The sequence below is a fragment of the Budorcas taxicolor genome, chromosome 10 (assembly GCF_023091745.1).
Source record: "Budorcas taxicolor isolate Tak-1 chromosome 10, Takin1.1, whole genome shotgun sequence".
NCBI classification, from domain to species: domain Eukaryota; kingdom Metazoa; phylum Chordata; class Mammalia; order Artiodactyla; family Bovidae; genus Budorcas; species Budorcas taxicolor.
Window position 1 is genome coordinate 57,211,282 of NC_068919.1, and position 25,167 is coordinate 57,236,448.

At 36.6% G+C, this 25,167-nt stretch overlaps 1 protein-coding gene across 1 annotated transcript in view; it reads left to right on the forward strand.

Moving 5' to 3' along the window:
• Positions 1–25,167, forward strand: part of DMXL2 (Dmx like 2) — a 172,064-nt gene that overhangs the window by 125,609 nt on the left and 21,288 nt on the right. The window contains exons 20-28 of the mRNA XM_052647404.1: positions 1,237–1,406; positions 4,060–4,157; positions 4,585–4,750; positions 7,866–8,130; positions 12,732–13,810; positions 14,213–14,404; positions 17,500–17,576; positions 19,080–19,207; positions 22,277–22,525. Coding sequence (XP_052503364.1) covers positions 1,237–1,406; positions 4,060–4,157; positions 4,585–4,750; positions 7,866–8,130; positions 12,732–13,810; positions 14,213–14,404; positions 17,500–17,576; positions 19,080–19,207; positions 22,277–22,525 — 2,424 coding nt within the window. The remainder of the gene's footprint in view (positions 1–1,236; positions 1,407–4,059; positions 4,158–4,584; positions 4,751–7,865; positions 8,131–12,731; positions 13,811–14,212; positions 14,405–17,499; positions 17,577–19,079; positions 19,208–22,276; positions 22,526–25,167) is intronic.

Consider the following 25,167-nt stretch of genomic DNA (forward strand, 5'->3'; position numbering starts at 1 on the left):
GTCCATGGGATTCTCTAGGCAAGAATCCTGGAGTGGGTGGCCATTTCCTTCTCCAGGGAATTTTCCTGACCCAGGAATCAAACCCAGGTCTCCTGGATTGTAGGCAGATTCTTTACCAACTGAGCTGTGAGGAAAGCCCCAGACAGATTTAAATAGAGAATTAATCTGCATTTTAGGATCTGACAAAATACAAATTGATGTTTTTAACTTTTGTTCATTTTCCTCTACATTTATAGTGACAGTTAAGGCTTTTTGCATTGATTTTGTGATACGATTTCAAACACAGTTGTATGTAAATGGTAGCAATGAGAAATGTGTTGAGAGTCCTGTGTAGTAGTAATGTGACTATGAGACTGTCATTGGTCTCAGGCATTTCTTTGTTTCCAAAGGGATTCTCACGGATGGCTGGTTTGACTGTCTGGCTTCTTTCCTGGATCCTCAGGGTTCTTCCGGTAGCATTCTCACTGTCTCACATCACTCTGTGGGTCATTTCTGTCATGTTTCTTTTTCACCTGCTCCAAGTGGAATAAAGCCAGTCATTCAGCTGTTGACAGACTCACAGAGGGTGTCACTAAATCCATTTTGTTGCCTCTAATACAGCCTAGATCCCTGTCATTTTTTTTTTTTTAATCAGGGCAAAAAAAGTATTTGCTGTATATCATTAGTAATTAGGCAGCTTTAAACCCTTTTTTTAAAGGAGACACCAAAGACAGAGGAATGTGCCTCCTAACAGTTCTTCCCTGGGGCTGTCATTGAGGTTAGAGTTTGCTCTTAGATAATACGTGTAGCTTCTTGGCCAGAGGGATGGATGGGGCAGTTTTCAGTGTCCAGTGGTGGTGGATATGGTCTGCAAGCAGGTGGCACTGTGAAATGGGACCTACATGTTCATGGAGCACATAGGCTTGACCAGACCTTTTATTCTTGATTGGTTTTGGTATGTGTGAAAATGTATGAATGGCTCAGTATTCAAATATCTTTCTTTCTAGTGATTAGGTTTTAATGTTTCCATTTTTCCAGTAAATACATTTCAGAAAAAGAATTTGGTTTTGTGTTCCCTGTCAGTGATCTTGTATTTAGATACGTACACTATAAACGTCTGAATGAAGAAATCCTTTCATACTTTTTTTTCTGCTTGAAAATTCTTTTCAGGAAGAATAAATACATGAGTATGTAGAAAATTATTTTTGTTTGTTTTGATAGAGTTCTGATGCTTATTATTTTGTGTTTCTAATTTAGGTGTATCTACTTGCCATTTTGCCTGGGCTTTTCATTCTGAGGCTGAGGAGGAGCTGATTAATATGATTCCAGCAATTCAGAGAGGGGACCCTCAGTGGTCTGAGTTGAGAGCTATGGGAATAGGTTGGTGGGTCAGGAATATCAACACTCTTCGAAGATGCATTGAAAAGGTAAGTGTATGTCATTGAATTTTGGAGTTAAGTATTTTCTTACAGCATAAAAGATATTATCTTCCAGAAAACCCGTGGTGAGGGATTCATCTGTACATCTTGAGATCTTGAGAATTTCTTAAATAAAAATTTTTGGACATTTCTGAATCTTGACCTTTATAAACTTTCCAATCAGTATATCAGTTGTCTTTTACCATATATACTAAGTATATAATACTTATGCCATATATACTAAGTATATAATACTTATGCCATATATACTAAGTATATAATACTTATGGAATATAGTATATTCTGCTATCAGTTGAGATGTGTCCTGGTTTAGAAAAATACAAACTGTATGTCAGTTATATACATTAGATAGAAAAAACATTGTTTGTATAAAACAGATTCTCTGCATGGCTAGGTTAATACATAACAAACTTCCTTTGCACATTTAAAATACCATTCAAAAAGTTTTGATTTGTGGCACTTGAGGAAGATATCTATGGCAGCAACTGAAACATGCTATACATTTTAAGATGGGTTTTTGAAATCAGTTTTCTAGTAGAAAAAAAAGGTTAAAAAATTTTTAGTAGAAGCTGGAAGTTATTTCAGTGTTGGCAGAAACTGACCATGACTGAGCACTTTTTGTGTACCAGGCTTGGTTCTAGTTGCTTTTCATAAAATATTTCATGTTATCTTCTCATCAGCTGCATGTTACTATCTCGATTTCCACCTGATAGAACTATGACTCAAAGAGGTTGGGTAACCAGTCCACTGAAGTTCTCAGAAGTACAATTCATGATACATTTGTGGAGTATGAATTCATTTCTTTCAAGAGGAATTTACTCCTCTAAAGTAGTAGTTCTCAAATTTTAGTGTCTGACGAATCACCTGGCAAACTTATTTGAAACACACATCCCTCACTTCCATTCTCAGAAATTTTTTTTTGTTTTTTTGTTTGGCTACACTGTATGGTTTGGGGTAGTTAATTCCCAGACCAGGGATTGAACCTGTGCCCTCAGCAGTGAAAGTGGCGAATCCTAACCACTGGACAACCAGAGAAGTCCCTGTTAAATTTTTTCCATATCCTGAAGCAAAGGGAAAATGAGGAGATCATATTTTCTCTGAAATGTTCAGATATTGCCAACAAAGTCTCTTTGGTTTTTTATCAACAATGTGTTTTGTCATTATAAATTGAGTATTTTTATAATATATATAATTAATTTCCACAAGTAATTTATCTCTTAAAATTCAATCAAAAGGATATGTAAGATTTTTTCTCTTGAAATATATGTTATAAATCATTAACTGAAGATGAATAAAAATTCTTGTAAAAATTATTAAATATTGAAGTACTAAAATAATTGAAGGCAGAGAAAATGCTTAAAAAGGGGGAAGAGAAATAAAAGCATTGAAAGTAAAGCATTTTTGTGATGTGACTTAGGTATCTTCTCCTGTCTCTCCCATGCCTTGGTAGCGTTCTGCTCTACTATCAGGCAGTGTTAGCTGAAAAAACATATCGTTTCGCTTCTAAACTTAGTTTTATGCAGATGTTAGCTTGGTACGTTTGAAAAGTATATGGTCTGCATGTTACTGTGTTCGAAACAGTATGATATGTACAATAACGTTACTGGGTTAATAAGTTTTAAATTTACATCGAGTTCATTGGTTCTGCATAATTTAGCAAGTTTGGCCATATGGCTCAAAGGGGGTTGTCTGTTTTGGTACGTGGGGAATTATGTATTCATTAACACTTTTTTCTCATGAAATTTCTAAGAACTAAAATTTGAAGGCTATTCAAAATAACAGAGCTTCAACCATGTATATTTTAATTACATGCCAGAAAGCATGTGTCAGTCCTTCAGAACTGTCAAATTTGATTGAAAAATACCAAGTTATGTTTGTTTTTTTAAAAAAAGAACATTTATTTTTGCCTGTTGTTTTTTAAATGTGTGTGTGAGTATAATTGATATTTGTTCATAGATGTCTATCAATATTATGAAATCACATATATATGTGTATATATATATACCATAGAAGTCAACATTTTAACTTTAACAAAACATTAAGGAATTTAATATGCTTAATTTTTAAGAAAAGGTCTCACCAGGAATTCTCTGGTAGTCCAGTGCTTAGGACTCTGTGCTTCTACTTCTGGGGGCCCAGGTTCAATCCCTGGACACAAAACTAAGATCTGGCAAGGAGAGCAACACAGCCAAAAAGAATAAGTCATGTCTATCAAATATTCTGCCTTCTTTACTGTTTCCTATGTTAGTTTTATCACTATCTGGTTTCTAATGCCTTTTGCACCCCTTATTTACTGTGTGACCTCAACTAATTCAGTTAACCTCCCTGTGTCTCAGTTGCCTCATGTAAAATGGGGATAGTAGTAGTACTTGGATCATGGTGATTCAGTAAGACAAATGAAAGGTGCCTGGTACATGGTAAGTAGTCAGTAAATACTAGTTGCTGTTACTGTTTTTATTGTAATTACAGGTATGCCAAGGGTTGCCTCTAGGAGCATGTATTATAAGCTACAGGAGACTGTGGAAGAGAGTCAGTTCTTCCCATCTTCATAGTTTCTGTCAGCCATGGAAGTAGTAGGGAAACATTAATTGTTGTAATTCTTTTATCAAATAGTTAATTCAGCTTTTTATTGACCATTTAGGTTGCCAAAGCTTCTTTTCAGCGTAACAATGATGCCTTGGATGCTGCATTATTCTACCTTTCAATGAAGAAGAAAGCAGTTGTGTGGGGTCTGTTTAGGTAAATTGCTTCAACACTTAATATGATTTAATGGAATTAAGATTGTGCTGTGAATCGAAGATGTAACACTTTGAAAGTACTTGGATAAATCAGTTTCCTTATTTATGCCTTGGTTCCTTTATTTGAGAAAAATAAGCACTGTATTATTTGAGCTTAACTAAAGAGTGGGATATTGTTAAAAAATAAGTTAATGAAAATAACTGGGAAAGTAGAGTGCTCTTGCTTCCTACTTATGTGTATGTATTTTGAGTTTTCTCCTTATTAGAAGAAATGAAGCGAAGCTTGATAACAAATACATCTCACTAAAGTTGTTACTGTTCTTTTAGCTGGCTGTTTGAGATTTTCATTGTCTATTTTCATATATTCTGAACAGGATTAAATATTTGAAATTTGGTTTAACCACTTATGTTTGTGCTCTGATACCCAGGTCACAGCATGATGAAAAAATGACAACATTTTTCAGCCACAACTTTAATGAAGATAGATGGCGTAAAGCTGCTTTGAAAAATGCTTTCTCTTTGCTTGGAAAACAACGCTTTGAACAATCTGCTGCTTTTTTCTTGCTAGCTGGTTCATTGAAAGATGCCATTGAGGTATGACTGAGAAAATGTGCTATGAAATACCTGTAAGAGCTTGAAAATCTGGGAAGGTCATAGAGTAGATTGTAATGTTTGGTCATGTGTTTGTAAGGATAGAGGGTAGAGAATGAACACAGAGGTTACTAACTGTGCCACATTGTTACACACACAGTTAGAGGTTATAACTGTGCCACATTGTTACACACACAGAGGTTACTAACTGTGTCACATTGGCACTGTGACAATGGAATTATAAACAGATGCAAGTGAGAAGCATAAATGGGACATTTTGTATAGAGAATACTGCATTTCAAGGTAAGTATATGCATTTCAATTATAAATATATAGAAAAAATGGTTTATGAATATCTTCTTCCTGGCCATCTTGTGATGCTAAACTATTCAAAGTATGCACAGGTCAGAGTCCCCTTACTTGGTATAGACAGGCAGATATTTTAAGTTCTTTTTCTTCTAAATGAAATTCATAGCTAAAGAACTGAGATACAGTTTGTACTGTTTTGTAGTCATCTTAGATATTAGAAGGTGAGTGGGAAGAGATAAAACTTTGCCTTTTTGGATATAGAATCTTGACAGCTGATTAAGAGAGTAATTACAAATATTTCTATTTATGATATAGTCTTCTTAGGAAATCAGTTATAATGAATAATCCTAACAGGTGAAGGAAAAGTGTAATTGGAAATAATACATCATAGAAAATATCCAACAAAGTGAAAGTACTCTATGTATAGAATTAGTCCTATTTTCAAAATTATCTCAAGGTATGTAACTTTTTAAAATAACAAATATTTACAATTTTCAAATGGGAAGTTTAGCCTAGAAAATACTCAGGCAAGAAGAGAAATATTGATTGAGATGCTCATATTGCCTGAAGGATCTCAAATTCTCAGATGAGTAGTTATTTTAGAATACAAACTCAAGAGAGAGTAAGAATAGCATATGTAGCTTTATTTCTTAAGCTACTTGCTATGTAAATAGAAGATTCTTTTAATATAGTAATAACAGAACTGGACATGGAACAACAGACTGGTTCCAAATAGGAAAAGGAGTATGTCAAGGCTGTATATTGTCACCCTGCTTATTTAACTTCTATGCAGAGTACATCATGAGAAACACTGGGCTGGAAGAAGCATGAGCTGGAATCAAGACTGCCAGGAGAAATATCAATAACCTCAGATATGCAGATGACACCACCCTTATGGAAGAAAGTGAAGAGAAACTAAAAAGTCTCTTGATGAAAGTGAAAGAGGAGAGTGAAAAGGCTGGCTTAAAGCTCAACATTCAGAAAACGAAGATCATGGCATCTGGTCCCATCACTTCATGGGAAATAGATGGGGAAAGAGTGACTGACTTTATTTTTCTGGGCTCCAAAATCACTGCAGATGGTGATTGCAGCCATGAAATTAAAAGACGCTTACTCCTTGGAAGGAAAGTTATGATCAACCTAGACAGCATATTAAAAAGCAGAGATATTACTTTGCCAACAAAGGTCCATCTAATCAAGGCTATGGCTTTTCCTGTGGTCATGTATGGATGTGAGAGCTGGACTGTGAAGAAGGCCGAGTGCCGAAGAATTGATGTTTTTGAACTGTGGTGTTGGAGAAGACTCTTGAGAGTCCCTTGGACTGCAAGGAAATCCAACCAGTCCATCCTAAAGGAGATCAGTCCTGGGTGTTCATTGGAAGGACTGATGCTGAAGCTGAAACTCCAGTACTTTGGCCACCTCATGGGAAGAGTTGACTCATTGGAAAAGACCCTGATGCTGGGAGGGATTGGGGCAGAAGGAGAAGGGGATGACAGAGGATGAGATGGCTGGATGGCATCACCGACTAGATGGACATGAGTTTGAGTGAACTCCAGAAGTTGGTTATGGACAGGGAGGCCTGGTGTGCTGCGATTCATGGGGTTGCAAAGAGTCGGACATGACTGAGCAACTAAACTGAACTGAATTGTGTTTTTATATGGGAATATATTTGGAAATTAAGAGGAACTGATTATATAAAGTCGAATATCACAGGTGTTATTTAATTTTAAAACAAACCTTGTTTAATCCAAGTCTGAGATGGTACTGATATACCTTCTTTTATGCTTATCTTATAAATGAACTTTCTAGGTTGGAAGCTCCTAAGTTCTCAGTTTAGTCGCTAAGTTGTGTCCGACTCTTTGCAACCCCATGAATCGCAGCACGCCAGGCCTCCCTGTCTATCACCAACTCCCGGAGTTCACTCAAACTCATGTCCATTGAGTCGGTGATGCCATCCAGCCATCTCATCCTCTGTCGTCCCCTTCTCCTCCTGCTCCCAATCCCTCCCATCATCAGGGTCTTTTCCAATGAGTCAACTCTTCACATGAGGTGGCCAAAGTATTGGAGTTTCAGCTTCAGCATCAGTCCTTCCAATGAACACTCAGGACTGATCTCCTTTAGGATGGACTGGTTGGATTTCCTTGCAGTCCAAGGGACCCTCAAGAGTCTTCTCCAACACCACAGTTCAAAAACATCAGTTCTTCGGCACTCGGCTTTCTTCACAGTCCAGCTCTCACATCCGTACATGACCACTGGAAAAGCCATAGCCTTGATTAGACGGACCTTTGTTGGCAAAGTAATATCTCTGCTTTTTAATATGCTGTCTAGGTTGATCATAACTTTTCTTCCAAGGAGTAAGCGTCTTTTAATTTCATGGCTGCAATCACCATCTGCAGTGATTTTGGAGCCCAGAAAAATAAAGTCAGCCACTCCTTCCACTGTTTGCCCATCTATTTCCCATGAAGTGATGGGACCAGATGCCATGATCTTCGTTTTCTGAATGTTGAGCTTTAAGCCAGCCTTTTCACTCTCCTCTTTCACTTTCATCAAGAGACTTTTTAGTTTCTCTTCACTTTCTTCCATAAGGGTGGTGTCATCTGCATATCTGAGGTTATTGATATTTCTCCTGGGAAACTAAGTTCTAGTTTCTTAAATTTCTTGCTATTTCTTAGTCACTCTCTCAGCCTCTGGACCTCTTTCCTCTACTCTGATAATATAAATAGTGTATAATTTCAGGAGTTTGATGGGATATTTCATATCTCTAAATAATTATCATTAAATAAGTATTTCTTAATATTTAAATTTATAGGTATGTCTTGAAAAAATGGAAGATATCCAGCTAGCCATGGTAATTGCCCGTTTGTATGAATCTGATTTTGAGACTTCTTCCACTTATCTGTCCATCCTAAATCAGAAGATTTTGGGTTGCCAAAAGGATGGCTCAGGATTTGATTGTGAAAGATTACATCCTGATCCTTTCCTCCGTAGTCTTGCTTACTGGGTAATGAAAGATTACACCCGAGCATTGGACACGTTATTAGAACAGACACCGAAGGAGGATAATGAACATCAAGGTAGGACATTTTGTGGGTTTCTCTTTTTTCTTTTTTAAAAGGCAGTTTCTGAATAGATAATACATATACTTAGATAATACACACACACACACACCTCATCACCGTTCACACACACACACACACCCCACCTCATCGTTGAGAAATGAGTATCAAAACTTTTTGTGTGGCTAGAGGTTCAGTCACTTACTCCCTGTGATTGAATCCAGCATTTTGTTGTCATAATTTTCGTAGTACTAAGAAGACTTCACACACGTTTTTACTCTCATAGCTATATATCAAGGTATATAAGATTACCATACTATTCTAATTTCATATATATTAAAGTGAAGCATACAGCATGTTCCCACATTACATAGCTCTTTCTAACTTACTTCTCTCTGTATAATAGGCTCCAGTTTCATCCACCTCATTAGAACTGATTCAAATGTATTCCTTTTAATGGCTGAGTAATATTCCATGGAATTTAGAAAGATGGTAACAATGACCCTATATGCGAGACAGCAAAAGAGACACAGATATACAGAACAGTCTTTTGGACTCTGTGGGAGAAGGCAAGGGTGGTATGATTTGAGAGAATAGCATTGAAACATGTATATTATCATATGTGAAACAGATCACCAGTCCAGGTTCGATGCATGAGACAGGGTGCTCAGGGCTGGTGCACTGGGATGACCCTGAGAGATGGGATGGGGAGGGAGGTGGGAGTGGGGTTCAGGATGGGAAACACATGTACACCCATGGGTGATTCATGTCAATGTATGGCAAAACCCACTACAATGTTGTAAAGTAATTAACCTTTTTTTTGCAAAAAAAAAAAAAAAAGAAAAAACCCAATATGGTCCTTGTTGTATTTATGTACATATGTCACACACACGTACTGTGTGCACACACAGACTGTGTCTGGTTTCCCACTCCCTCTCCCTTTTTTGTTTTCTGGAACAAATCATAAACTAAATTGGCGCTGGTTACCTTTTAGGAATAGGAGTGGAGAGATACAAGCTTTTACTTTTCATTTTGTACTTTCCTTGGTTATAATTTTATGTGTTATTTTTAAATACTTAGCGTAAATGAATAAAGAGATTCAGGCTCATTTTTTACTTTCTTCTTTACAAAAAGAAATGTAATAATTTAATACAGTAGTCCCCTCTTATCCACAGGGATTATGTTCTAGGACCCCTAGTGGATTTCTGAAATGGTGGATAGTACCACATCCTATATAAACTATGTTTTTTCGTATATATATGAGATAAAGTCTAATTTATAAATTAGGCACAGTAAGGGATTAACAGCAGTGACTAATAATAAAAGAGAACAATTACAACAACAATATACTGTAATGAAAGATGAGAATGTGGGTTTTCTCACTCAGAATCTTATTGTACAGTTTTAATGCCTTTTCCAATTTTAACAAAGCACTTATCATGTACTGTGCCCATAACTTCTGCAGTTTGAAGTGTGACAGAAAAACTAACATGAATTTCTTTTTCGTTCTTCACAATTTTGTGGATAGAAGATTTTTTCTGACCATAGATCATAGTACCCTTGGCTTATGAATTTTTTGCTTTCCTTGCTAAATAGAGAACTTTCAAATTTTTCATATAAAGGAAGCACTTGCAGCTTCTCTTTGGCATAGATGAACTGCCAGCAACACTACTCTTGCATGTGGGGCTCTTTGTTATTAAATAAAATGAGGGGGACTTGAATGCAAGCACTTGATGCCCTGATAGTGGATCTGATAATCACAGTGGCTACTAAGTGACTAGTGGATGGAACACTCTGGACAAAGGATGATGATCCCTGTCCTGGGGAGGATGGAGCAGGATGGTGTGAGATTTCATCTTACTTTTCAGAACAACTCACAATTTGAAAACTTATGAATCGTTTGCTTCTGGAATTTTCCATTGAATATTTTTGGACCTCAGTTGACCTCGGGTAACTGAAACTGTAGGAAGCAAAACTGCAGGCAAGGGGGAGACGACTGTAAATATTAAAAAAAATTTTTAAAGCAAAGGAAATAAAACTTTTAGAAGAAAAATATCTGAGCTACCCAAGTAATTTTAATAAAAGGTACACATTTTTACAGAAGGAAGATTCTATTTATTTCTTAATATTTTCCAGGTTAACTTTTAAGAGGTTGTTATTGGGGAAATATTAATGTATACATAAAGAGTTATACCCATCTAACACAATCAGCTGTATTAATACTGCACTGTAATAGATTTATAATATTTTTCACACAAATAATACATAAACACAAAAAATAATAAAACATTTTTAATTATACGGTATCTTGAAAAGTGCACCAAACATGTGAACTAAACATGCAAATGCCTGTTCACATCTTTGAAAGTTTGCAGTTTGAAGGTTTGTATGTAGGGAACTTACTGTATAGATATATTCTGAAGCAAACCCAACGGATCATTTTGTCTGTAAATATTGCAACATGCATCTCTTAAAAAAATAAAGACTCTAAAAAACATAGCACATATCAGTTATAACACATAACAGTTTTGTGAGTAATCAAATCCTCAGTGTTCAGATTTCCCTGGTTGTCTTATAAAATCTTATACAGTTGATTTGTTTGACCCAAGATCCAGATGAGGCCTGTATCATGTGATTGGTTGAGGTGCCTCTTATGTCAGTTTTCATCCATATTTAGTTACTGCAGCGTGCCTCACCCCCCAGTTTATTTGTTGAAGAAGTCAGATTGTTTGTCCTGTAGTTTCCTGAGTTTTAGATTTTGCTGATTGTATTCTTGTTGTTTCATTTAATGTTTTTTCCCCCCTCTGTTTCTCTGTATTTCCTATAAATTGGTAAGTAAGATTTTAGAGGATTTTGGTAGTTTTTTCTGGCAGAAATATTTAATAGATAGGTAGAGCACTTCCACCAGGGAACTCATTTGAAAGTGTTGGTTGCTCAGTTGTGTCCGACTCTTTGTGACCCCATGGGCTGTAGCATGCCAGGCTCCTCTGGCGTGCTTCCATGGCGTGCTTCCATGGCGTGCTCCATGGAATGCTTCAGGCAAGAATACTGGAGTGGGTTGCCATTCCATTCTCTTCTTTCCATCCAAATGATTGAACCTGGGTCTCCTGTATTGCAGGCAGATTCTTTACCATCTGAGCCACCAGGGAAACCCTCAGGGAACTCATAGTGTCAGCTTATTTTGCTTTTTGTGGAATTAACAGCTATCAGTGACTGCCATCTACATCCCTTATTTTATTAGTTTTTGTAAAATGATAATATTCTAAATTTGTCATTTTATCCTTACTTTTTGAGCTGGAATGCTTCTGTAGAGTAAGTCTCCCTTGGCAATGACCTGATTACTCAATTTCAGCCGTATACATAGTAAAAGGAATATAAATGTTTGATTCTTCTTATTTACTAGTTTTCAAAATAATAGCTTGGTTCTCTAGCATCCTAGAAAAGTGACCAATTAGCTTTCATTTTTTAAGGTTATTTTGAATTCACAGATTAAGATAGAGTTGTGTTTTAATCTTGCTGGTTATTATTGTGGATGCTCAGATTATCAGAGCCTCTTTAAGTCCTTGAATTTGACATTTTTCTTTGATAGTTTCTTTGCTTTCTGGTATGGTAAGATGTTTCAGGCTCATCTTATACATCTCCTGCCCAAGACCTGGAAATGACCAATCCTCCAAAGAATCCTGGTTCGTTTTAGTTGGGAGTGATATTTAGACACCACAGCCTGAACACAGGGATCCCCATTGCTACAGGTGTGGCCATTGTTCCTAGGTTATTTCAATGAATGAAGCTAGGAAAAATTTTCCACCCTGGGGTACATGTGTTCACACTGACATTTCTAATTTCAGATATAGAGTTCTGATATTTCAAAAATGTATATCATGAAAAGCTTGGATGCTTATGACATTAACATAATTATTTGCTGTTTTATATTATATATATTAATAGTTTCAGAGTAATGATGCAGATATTTTTGTAACAGCATGGTTACTGAGAACAGTTGAAGCATTTCTTTTTTTTTTTTTTTTCAGTTTTTTGTTTTGATGGTATATATGACTCAGGATGGTCAGTCATATTACTTAAATTTTTAAGTCACTTTTTAGTGTGGTTATGGTACCAGCTTGATGCAAAGAATCATTTGTGTAATTTTGCTTTTATCGTAAATTTTTAAAAAGTAAATTTCCTTTTAGAATTATATAAAACGTTAAGTGGTTTTGAAATAAAATGAAGGTATTTTTAGAGGAATCTATCATCTTTCCTCATCTTTCTACCCTGTTTTACTCTCCCTTTTAAGGGGACCAGTTGAAAAAAAATTGTGTATTCTTTTTCTATTAAAAAATGTGTGTGTGTGTATAGATGTGTTTTTAATTTTTCTAAGTTTTTAAATAAAAGATGGGTTACTATATATGCTATTCTGAATCTTCTTTCACTTAATATATTCTGGATATCACAGGGAAATTTTAATTTCAGCTATATTGTGTGGATGTACCATAGTTCAACTAATCCTGGGTTAATAATTAAGTTTCCTTTATTTTGAGGAAATGCTGACACACTTTATTCTTTTGTAACATAATTACAAATTAACATCATACCTTGCAATTGTCTCTGTTTGATTTCTATAGTTACCATCAAGTCTTGTAACCCAGTGGTGTTTAGTTTCTACAACTACCTTCGAACTCATCCTTTGCTTATTCGAAGAAACCTTGTCTCCCCTGAAGGAACTTTGGCAACTGTAGGTCTCAAAACTGAGAACTTTGTTGATAAAATTAACCTCATAGAAAGAAAATTATTCTTTACTACAGCCAATGCTCATTTTAAAGTTGGATGCCCTGTTTTAGCCTTGGAGGTACTCTCCAAAATTCCAAAAGTTACCAAAGTGTCTGCCTTACCCTCAAAAAAAGATCAGCCTGACTTCATTTCTGAAAAGATGGATGATGTACCTTCAGAATCAAAACCTCTGAGTGACAGTGATAGAAGCTTTGGCACTGACTGGTCAAAGGTCACTTCATCACAGATTGACTGGAGTCAGCCAGTCGTAAGGGTAGAAGAGGAACCTCTTACTCTTGATTGGGGTGAAGAGCATGATAGTGCCTTAGAAGAAGAGGAAGAAGATGCTATTGGTTTCGTAATGAAAAGTACAGATGTCAGAAAAAAAGACAGACAAGAAGATCAGAAAACTCCAGACCCTAATGTGTTATTGACCCCTCAGGAAGAGGATCATCTTGAAGGTGATACTGAAGTTGATGTGATTGCTGAACAACTAAAATTCAGAGCTTGTTTAAAGATCCTTATGACTGAACTAAGAACATTGGCTACCGGTTATGAAGTAGATGGAGGAAAACTCAGATTTCAGCTCTACAACTGGCTTGAAAAGGAAATTGCTGCCTTGCATGAAATATGTAATCATGAATCGGTTATTAAAGAATATGCCAGTAAAATGTATTCCAAAGGAGAGAGTGATCTTCTAGATCAGGAAGAGAAGGTGGACAAACCAGATATTGGCTCCTATGAGCGACACCAGATAGAAAGGCGGAGACTCCAGGCTAAACGAGAGCACGCGGAAAGACGGAAGTCATGGCTGCACAAGAACCAAGACCTCCTTCGAGTGTTTCTTAGTTACTGTAGCCTCCATGGAGCCCAAGGTGGTGGTCTGGCCTCAGTACGAATGGAGCTCAAATTCTTGCTACAAGAATCACAGCAGGTATCCACCTTACATTTGTTTTCAGTCTTGGTTATTTTAATAATTTCAGTAACTCTTTCACTTATAGTTTTAAAGCTCTTTCTACCAGTTAATTTTAACATGATCAGCTCCTCTATTCATAGAAGCAGATATTTACACTGTGCGTACATATTTTTAGACAAAAGTTTTGATAAACAGAAGTAGGCTAAAAGCTTGAGAGCACAGCTGTGTCAAACTCATCTCTATACCTTTTGCATCACGCATAGTACCTAGTATGCCAGTTTTTGTAGAATGAGCAAGTACATTAACATATTGCTTTTACTCATGTTTACTGCCAGTGTTTTTATCATATAACTTTTAATTGTTTTTTTTCTCCTTGGCATTTTAACCACTTTGGAAAAAATAACCTACTGTCACTCACAGGAAACTACAGTGAAGCAGCTCCAGTCTCCACTACCACTGCCTACCACTCTACCTCTGCTCTCAGCAAGTATTGCTTCAACAAAAACAGTCATAGCTAATCCTGTATTGTACTTAAATAATCACATCCATGATATACTCTATACTATTGTTCAGATGAAAACACCACCTCATCCCAGTATTGAAGATGTGAAGGTAATGTAAAGTTTATGATCATTTGGTATTGTGCACACTGAGAAGGTAAATAAGTTATACTTCTCTTCTGGTTTGAACTTAGAAGAAATATTTAAAGTATTCTTATTTGCTGCCTTCTGAGTCAAGACTGTTTGTCCAATGAATGTAATTTGAAAGTAAGCATTCTTGAAATTCTGCCATTTGCCACACTGGATGGAATATTATGCTAAGTAAAATAAGTCAGATAGAAGGACAAATACTGTATGTTATCACTTATGTGTGGAATCAAAAAAAATGACTAACAAAATAGAAATGGACTCACAGACATAGAAAACAAACAGTGGTTAACAAAGTGTGCATATATGTATGGGGGCATGTTAGGGGTAGGGAGTTAAGAGATATAAACAATTAAGTGTAAAATACTTAGTATAAAATAATTAAGCAACAAAGATATAGCACAGGAAAATATAGCCATTATTTTAGAATTATCTATAAAAATATTGAACCACTATGCTGTACACCTGAATCTAATATAATAGTTTCTTCTTACTTGTGGAAGTTACTGTCTTCCTTTAAGACAGGCAGATACTTTTTTGGTAGAAATTAATTCATTTTCTATAAAGTATTCTTAACACATATTCCTTTAGATCCCCATCTCATTTAAATGAATCATTATTCAGAAATATTTATAACTGTTCCTTACATGCTGGGATATTATGAAAATGTAAGTTCAGGAAGTATCTTAGGGAAAACCATGACTGATTAGAAGTGGTCCCAGCAAAAGTAGTCTCATTGCTATCTGCCTGAGGATTTTGTTTTGTTGGAAACTGCAGTAGTTCAGGGTAATGAGAATATGGACAGAATTCAGTTCAGTCGCTCAGTTGTGTCCGACTCTTTGCGACCCCATGGACGACAGCATAGAAGGCCTCCCTGTCTATCACCAACTCCCGGAGTTTAGTCGAACTCATCTCCATGGAGTCGGTGATGCCATCCAGCCATCTCATCCTCTGTCGTCCTCTTCGCCTCCTGACTTCAATCTTTCCCAGCATCAGGGTCTTTTCAAATGAGTCAGCTCTTCACATCAGGTGGCAACAGTTTTGGAGTTTCAGCTTCAACGTCAGTACTTCCATTGAACACTTAGGACTGATCTCTTATAGGATGGATTGGTTGGATCTCCTTGCAGTCCAAGGGACTCTCCAGAGTCTTCTCTAACACCACAGTTCAAAAGCATCAATTCTTTGGTGCTCAGCTTTCTTTATAGTCCAACTCTCACATCCATACATGACCACAGGAAAACCATAGCCTTGACTAGACGGACCTTTGTTGGCAAAGTAATGTTTCTGGTTTTTATATGCTGTCTAGGTTGCTCATAACTTTCCTTCCAAGGAGTAAGCGTCTTTTTATTTCATAGCTGCAGTCACCATCTGCAGTGATTTTGGAGCCCAAAACAATAATGTCAGCCAGTGTTTCCACTGTTTCCCTACCTACTTGCCATGAAGTGATGGGACTGGATGCCATGATTTTAGTTTTCTGAATGTTGAGCTTTAAGCCAACTTTTTCATTCTCCTCTTTCACTTTCATCAAGAGGCTCTTTAATTCTTCACTTTCTGCCATAAGGGTGGTGTCATCTGCATATCTGAGGTTATTGATATTTCTCCCAGCAATCTTGATTTCAGCTTGTGCTTCATCCAGCCCAGCATTTCTCATGATGTACTGTGCATATAAGTAAATAAGCAGGGTGACAATATGTAGAATTAACTACCCCAAATTAAAACTATATCCGATGCTGAAAATGTAAAAGCAGGTAGATGCTAAGAAACCCTAGGGAGTATGGCAGGATCTGGAGAGCTGTGTTCAGTTCAGTTCAGTTCAGTCGCTCAGTCATGTCCAACTCTTTGCGACCCCATGAATCGCAGCACGCCAGGCCTCCCTGTCCATCACCATCTCCCGGAGTTCACTCAGACTCTGTGTTAGCCTGTGCTTTTTCCAGTTCCAGTGGCTGATGTCAGTTCAGTTCCCCAGCATTTTTTCTTTAAAATTTTTTTTGTATGAAATGCACATTCAGTCTCTGGTAGTGTGTGTTTCTGAAGAACCCAAGCTTTGCTGGTCATGTCATCTTATTGCATGCATGCTAAGTCGCTTCAGTTGTGTCCAACTCTTTGCAACTCTGTGGACCAGGCTCCTCTGTCAATGGGATTTTGCAGACAAGAACACTGGAGTGGGTTGCCATGCCCTCCTCCAGGGGATCTTCCTGACCTGGGGATCGAACCCATGTCTCTTTCATCTCCTGCATTGTCAGGCATGATCTTTACCACTAGCACTACCTGAGGAAGCCTCTGTTGAGATTACTTAAATTATTTGTTAGGTGAATATGGAAAAGTAGAAAATTCATTCAATGCTCATAATTAAGTTAGCATTTAATTTAGTCTAAGTTAACATTTCTAGTTCCTGAAAATTTGGATAAGCTTTGAAAAAGTATGAAACTATTTCTAAGATCCCTTCAGATTTTGATTGTATGAGTCAAAGTGTTGATTCAGCATGGCATTGTAGGTTTTTATATTATATTGATAATTTTTTAAACTATCAAAATTTAAAAATTTCAGACTGCATTACTTTTAAGTGGATGTCTTGCTTTCTGGAAAATTAACCATTTCACACAGTGATTGATACATTTTCTAAACATTTAATTCATTCTTATTGATAAGATCAGTTCTTCAGTTTCATCAAGAGGAACTTCATAAGGCAAGTTTAAATAAAAGCTCTGAAAATTATCTGCTAATTTTGGTTCTGTTTTTTTTTTTAGTATTACTATTTAAGCTATTCATTAGCAGGCTAGGACAGTCTCAACAATGTGAGACTTTGCTCAAGGCCTGCAAAACGGCAGGCTCACATAACAAATATTTGATGAATATGTGTATAAATCAACTTTGTTGTAAGAATGCATATTAAATTAGGGGAGTGTTATTTTAGAAGCTTTAAGGCAGAGTTAGTAGTCTCATGTAGGATCTAGTCTTATTTATGACATTGCTAGTTTCTTGGGTATTTTCTGATCTTTAACCTACTACTGTTTGTAGAAATATCAGTACGAAATGTAATTGTGGCTGTTTTGGTTTTAGGTGCACACACTTCATTCATTAGCAGCATCACTTTCTGCATCAATTTACCAAGCATTATGTGACAGTCACAGCTACAGGTAAAAAAAAATAAAAAATCACCCAAATAGTATTTATACAGCAAAAGCATTAAACTGTACCACAGTTATATTAAGGTTCTGCTTCCAAGGGACTGAAAAAGCCTGGAGTATGACCACCGTGTGTACTTTATGAGAATGAGAAAATAATTGTTTAGCAATCACCTAGTAACAACAGAGACAAATAGAAAATGACAAATAGTAAAGGAAAATTATCATCACCATCTTTTTGTTTTCAAAAAAAGTATCCATTATCCAAAGTAATTTATAATATGAAGTTTTCTAATTTTTTTCTCCCTTAGGAACTATTCCTTTGGCATTAGATCAGTTCCTGTTTGTTTGCTTTTCAGTTGGAAGAGGAAAAACTTTTGAAAAATGATAAAGTACATTCCTAGCATTGAATTATTAAAATCAGTTTTACTTACCTCTTTCAGTATCAGTCTTTAAAAGTGATATCAACTTTTATCAAGTGATGTAATGGTTTGAAATTTTGTTAAATGTCTAATTGCCTTCATCAGTGTATACTTTATATTTTAATGACCAGGGCAATATAAGTAGTAAGAAATTGAATCAGTCAGAAAGATGACCTAGACTTAAATGAATTATGTTAATAAATGAAAAGTTTGTACTATAAATAGAATCATATTAAATGTATATTAAACATTTATCTAGATTTTTTTTTTCTTATAAATTCAGCAGCCTCTTGTGGGAAGACTGTTATTGCATAAGGAGTTAACTCTCAAAATGGCCTAACTCTGATGTTAGCCTAGTAAGGCCATGTCTAAGTGAACTCTCAACACTAGGAAGTGTAAATAAGAAAAAGAGTTTATTTAGTTGACAGTGATCACCTTAATGATCAAAGACAATTTGTTTGATATCAGTCACTGCTTAAAATGGTGCCAGATGAGAATCCAAATACTTTTTGTTTAAATATATCTTTTCTAGTTCTTAGGCTGTGATTGACTCTCTGAGAAGTCAGATTTATTTTCTTCTTTTGTATTTCCCCCACTCCATAAAGATGAGGAAAGTAAATATTTGGGCATATTTGACTTTAGGATTTGGTTTTTCTAAAATAGTTTCCTGCAGATTTTAGTTGACCTTTTAATTCAGAATTGAGCTTGCACAACTTGGCAGGACTAAGAATACAAGAAAATAGTTTCTGAAACTTTCTGATATTCCTGGTACCAACAGTAATCTCCTTACAGCAGACTTTTAAAATACAAATAAGTGAATATGGAAAAGATTTTTAAGTTTTAAGTGGCATTTGGGAAAGGTTTTAAAGACTAAATGTCATCTGCCCAAATAGAACATTTGGTATTTTGTTTTAAAAAACTATCAATAAATATTTATAACTAATTAAACTTTCTGAAATAAGTTATTATTGGAACATTGAATTCAGTTTTAAGAGTTTTGTTTTTGCTACAGTTCTTTAAAAAGTGTGTTTAAGGTATACTTGCTTATTAGCTCTGTGGACGATAAATAACGGAATTTTGTTTGGTTTGGCAGTCAAACAGAAGGAAACCAGTTTACAGGAATGGCTTATCAAGGCCTTCTTTTGAGTGATCGTCGAAGACTAAGGACAGAAAGCATTGAAGAACATGCAACACCAAATTCTTCTCCTGCTCAATGGCCCGGTGAGAACTCGAGTGCTGTTGCTATTTTTGTTTATATTTTCTATTTGGAAACTCCTTTTTACAAACCTACTAGCTGGTTCCCTGATTGTTGTTGTTTGTGGATTTGGTGAATCACTTTTTATTTGTTTGTTTCTGATGATATTTTCTGCCATGGATTAGGAATTCTTAAGTACTATAATGTTGTCTGAAGATTCAGAAAGTTAAGGCTTCAAAAACCAGCTGTGCTGACCAGCATAAAAAAGCAAGGTTTAACATCTTTCCCAAGGGTGAGCACAATTGTGTTTCTTATCCTTAGACATCCTGAGTTAGAGTCTTAGAGAGCCAATATCACACAGGTTTTTTCACAGATGTATCAGAATATAGTTGTTCTCAAGAGTGTCGGTATATATGTAGGACAGGAGTGACCGTCCTGTGACACATAGGTCATGGTGTCTGCCAGTCCTTTTCCTCTGGTTAGCTCTTTCTCACTCTCAGTATCAGTTATTTCAAACCTCTGCTCTCAACATCCTTTCCTCATTTGCCATGTCATTTAAGTTTTACTGTAGTTTTATAAATTTCTACTCATAATCTATATCTATGATTACAAGTTAATGATCTTTGTAAAGAGGGGCAGTAGAGGAAGTGACAGACTCAGAGTGTGTATTTAAAATTCTTTTATACATAAGTCTCTCAAAACATTGTTGTTTAGACTTTTTATTGAAGTAATTTCAAACTTGTATAAGTTTCAAAAATGGCACAGAGAATTTTTGTATAATCTTCACCCAAATTTCCCAGCGTAGACATTTTACCATACTTGCCTTACCATTCATTCCTCCTCTCTCCCTCACTTATTGTGTGTCTGTGTGGATATATGTATACTTTTTTCTGAAATATTTGAGGATAAGTTGTAGACATGATGCCCCTTTACACATATCAGTTCATCTTTCCTAAAAATAGCCATCTGGCCCCATCAGTTCACGGGAAATAGATGGGGAAACAGTGGAAATAGTGTCAGACTTTATTTTTTGGGGCTCCAAAATCACTGCAGATGGTGATTGCAGCCATGAAATTAAAAGATGCTTACTCCTTGGAGGGAAAGTTATGACCAACCTCGATAGCATATTAAAAAGCAGAGATATTACTTTGCCAACAAAGGTCCGTCTAATCAAGGCTATGGCTTTTCCAGTGGTTATGTGTGGATGTGAGAGTTGGACTGTGAAGAAAGCTGAGTACAGAAGAATTGATGCTTTTGAACTGTGGTGTTGGAGAAGACTCTTGCGAGTCTCTTGGACTGCAAGGAGATCCAACCAGTCCGTCCTAAAGGAGATCAGTCCTGAGTGTTCATTGGAAGGACTGATGCTGAAGCTGAAACTCCAATACTTTGGCCACCTCATGTGAAGAGTTGACTCACTGGAAAAGACCCTGATGCTGGGAGGGGTTGGGGGCAGGAGGAGAAGGGGATGACGGAAGATGAGATGGCTGGATGGCATCACCGACTCGATGGACAAGAGTTTGAGTGAACTCTGGGAGTTGGTAATGGACAGGGAGGCCTGGCGTGTTGTGATTCATGAGGTCGCAGAGAGTCAGAAATGACTGAGCGACTGAACTGAACTGAACTGAAAAATAGGCATTCTCTTATTAAACTTAACATTGTTATGAAAATTCAGGATATGTTAGGAAATTCAGCATCTTAATATTGATATGGTACTGTTGTCTAACCTGTAGGGTTTTTTTTTTTTTGGCAGTTTCACCTGTCATCTCGCTGAGGTCTTCCATGTTGTATTCTTAGTTTTATTGTCTCATGAATCTCCTCCAATATGCAGTCCTCCTTTCTTTGTCTCTCATGACTTTGACACTTTGAAAGAGTACTAGCCAATTATTTTTTAGAATGTTCTTATGTTTGGGTTTTTCTGATGTTAACATTAGATTCAGGTTATGAAGAGAGATTGTACCCTTCTCAGTGCAAAATAGCAAGAGGCACATGATGCCACTTTGGTCCCAGCACTGGTGCCATTAACTCTGACCACTTCGTGTGGTAGTTTCTGCCAGATTTCTCCTTTGTAAAATTATTCTCCTTTGGGGACTTCCCTGCTGGTCCTGTGGTTAAGACTCTCAGCTCCCAATGCAGGGGGCCCAGGTTCGTTCCCTGGTCAGGGAACTAGATCCCACATGCTGCAACTAAGACCTGGTGCAGCCAAATAAATGAATAAATATTAAAAAAAAAATTATTCTCCTTTGCAATTCATAAGTATCTTTTGAAGAGAGTGTTTGAGGATTGTGTAAAATGTCATACTTTTACCTGCTAATTATAATGTTCAGTGGTGACTCCTGCCTGAATCAAATATAACTGTGGAGATTACTCAGTGGTGATTTTCTAATTCCATGCTTCCTTCTACCTATTAGTTGACATTGTGCTATAAGGAAGAGCTTTCTTTTCTTTTTGTTTATTCAGTCATTTATTATTTTAGTGTGGATGAATGGATTCTTGTTTTATTCTGTAGGTTATAAGCCATTTCTGTCATTTATTTTGTTCAAACTATGGACGGTGATTTAGTCACTAAGTCGTGTCCAACTCTTGTGACCCCGTGGACTATAGCCCGCCAGTCTCCTCTGTCCATGGGATTTTCCAGACAAGAATACTCAAGTGGTTTGCCATTTCCTTCTCCAGGGGATCTTCCTGACTCTGCAATTGAACCCAGAATCTCCTGCTTTGCAGGAGATGTAAGAGATCTGGGTTCAATCCCTGGGTTGGGAAGATCCCCTGGAGAAGGAAATGGGAACCCACTCCAGTATTCTTGCCTGGTAAATGCCATGGACAGAGGAACCTGGTGGGTTACAGTTCATAGGGTCGCAGAGTTGGACACGACTGAAGCAACTGAGCCTGCATGCATAAGTGGACTAAAACTGTGGAGATACATATATATACACACACACACACACACACACATATATATATCCATGTGTGTATATTGATACTATATATATAGTATAATATAGATACATAATTGTGGTTTAATTGCAGATTTGGATTTGTTTCCCTTCTGGAGCTTTATGCTGATATACTTCTTTTAATATTATATACCCTTACAGGTGTGAGTTCACTTATTAATCTCTTGAGTTCAGCCCAAGATGAAGACCAACCAAAATTGAATATTTTGTTGTGTGAAGCTGTTGTCGCTGTGTACTTGAGTTTATTGATACATGCTCTTGCCACAAATTCTTCCAATGAATTGTTTCGACTTGCAGCTCACCCATTAAATAACCGAATGTGGGCTGCTGTTTTTGGAGGAGGTGTGAAACTTGTTGTGAAGCCTCAAAGACAATCTGAAAATATTTCAGGTAAGATAAATTTGATAACAATAAGTATATTGTATATAAGTATAAATTCTTAAAGATTTTTTAAAATGTTTTAAGAATTTTTGTTTTGAAAATCAGTAATGTTTAATGTATAATCACTCTTAGAATAATAAATAATCTCATACTAGAATAAAGAGTACAGTTTCTGTTTAACATTTTTTGATAAATTTGAAAAGAATAAAAAAGAAAAGGTAAAGTTAAGTGAGGAAACAGTGTTGAGGAATGAGGTCATGGAAAAGGATAATTTTTATTTTTTTTATAGTTTATCATGGTGATTTTGAGTTTATAAAAGCTTTCTTAATAAGTTTTGGTCATTATCATAAATAACTGGGCTAAGATTTTTGGACTCTCCGTACTGCACACGGTTGAGTTAGGTCTGAACTCATTGCCATGATATATAGGCATACATAAGAAAAACACTCAAGGCTTGTTGACAGTAAGTAAAAGCATCAAGGGTGTTATCTGTAACATAGCGTGAAAAGTTAAAGATTTCTTAACTATGAAATAGTAAGCTTTAGAACTTTCTTTAGCAGTGTTTGTTTAAAAGGTAGAAATATTAATTGAGAATTATTTTTTTTGCAACCCACTTTCTTTTCTCAGCTTTTATTTTAAGATAGCACACTTATTTTTTAAAAGTTTCAAAAAAAGTTTTTAAGTAGAGAAGATTTAGATAAATTCTCATAGTTCTTACAGAGTATACCAGCAGTTAGCTTCAGATTAAGCTCATGGTCATACTCAGGCTGTTCCAATCATGCACATGGTTTTTGAATTCCATTTTCTGTGCTCTTTTGTTTTCTTATGGATGAGAATATATTTTTAGTCCACTTTTTAAGATGGTAGGATGGTAAGATATAGACCAATGCTATGGGAACATTTTCCACCTTGGTGCTGTAACACAGAAATTGCCTGTCTTAATTCATCCATAGAAATAGTCATGTTACAGATGATGAGATAGTGGCCCAGAGAGCCACTAGCTAAAGGCACAGGTTCTAACCTGTGTCCTTGGTGCCCAAGATGGAATCAAATGAATACGTTCCCATGTAAATCAAAGTAAGGGAGGTGATCTTGCTGACACACGTCTCCACTCCTGTTATATATGGATATGACTCGTCTCCATCTTCCTATCCAGTTGTAATCCACTGTAAATTTAAAAGTTTTCCTCCCAAATCACTTCTTTTCTCTTCCTGAGTTTACTGTTATTGTTTCATGGTAATTCACTCATCAAATCATGCTTAAGCTTCTGAGGACATATTCATGTTTACATTCACTTACACCTGCCATATGCCAGGTCTTTGGGGTATGGTGAACAAAACAGAGAACTCCATACTTTCATGAAGTTTACACCTAGGAGAGGTAAACACACAATTAGCAAAAGATAGTATTTCAGGTATGGTAAGAACTACAACAAAAATACAACAGAGTGAGTAGACAGAGAATGATGAGGGGAAAGAGGGTGGGAAGAGTTTAGTTAGGGTGGTCAGAAGACACATTTCTGAATAGATGACATTTGATTAGGGTCCTAGGGAAGTCAGGGATCAGATTGTGCAGATATCTGGGGCCAGAGCATTTCAGGCAGATGGAGAAGTGAGCGCAAAAGTCATGAGGTTGGACTAATATGACTTTTTCCAGGAACCGTCGTATAGGCCAGATGGCTATCCTGAGCCAGGGAGTGTGGTCAGAGATGAGATAAGTAACTGGAGGCTTCATGGGTCATTTATTATCACTGTTATTCTAAAGGAAGATAGGAAACTACTAGAGGATTTTAAGCAGAAGAGTGATGTAATCTGATTTAGATGTTCAAAAGACCCACTGTAATTGCTGTGTGGATAATAGTCTGTGTGAAAGAGTAAAAGTAGGGAGCCCATGTGGGAGGCTGTGGGAATAGCCACTTAAAAGATAATTGTGAAGAACAAATTTGAACCAGTTCCAGTGAGGTGGGTGAACCTAGAGCCTATTATACACAGTGAAGTAAGTCAGAAAGAGAAAAACAAATATGGTATATTAACACCTACGTATGGAATCTAGAAAAATGCTACCGATGAACCTGTTTCCAGGGAAGGAGTGGAGATGCAGATGTAGAGAATGGACCTGTGGACATAGTGGGGGAGGGGAGCGTGGAGCAAATGGAGAAAGGAACGTCACCATACGTACACCATCAGGTGTAAGATGGGCAGCTGGTGAGAAGTTGCTGTGTAGTACAGGGAGCCCACTCTGGTGCTCTGTGACGACCTGGAGGGATGGGACAGGGGGAGGGGATGTATGTATAATTATGGCTGATTTGCATTGTTGTGTGGCTGAAATCAACACAACATTGTAAAAATTAAAAAGAAAAATAAAGTCTTCTCCCAAAAGAAAGATAGTTGTGGGTTACCATCAAGAGTGAATAGATAAACAAAATGTGGTGTATAAGTACAATGGAACGTAATCCAGCATAAAAAAGAGTGAATATTAACACATGCTGTAACCAGCATGAACCTTAAAAATATGATGCTTAGTTTAAGAAGCCGGACATAAAAGGTCACACAGTGCATGCTTCCATTTATATGAAATATTCAGAATAGGTAAATCCGTAGAGACAGAAAGCATATTGGTGGTTGCCATGGGCTAGCGGGAGGGAGGAATGG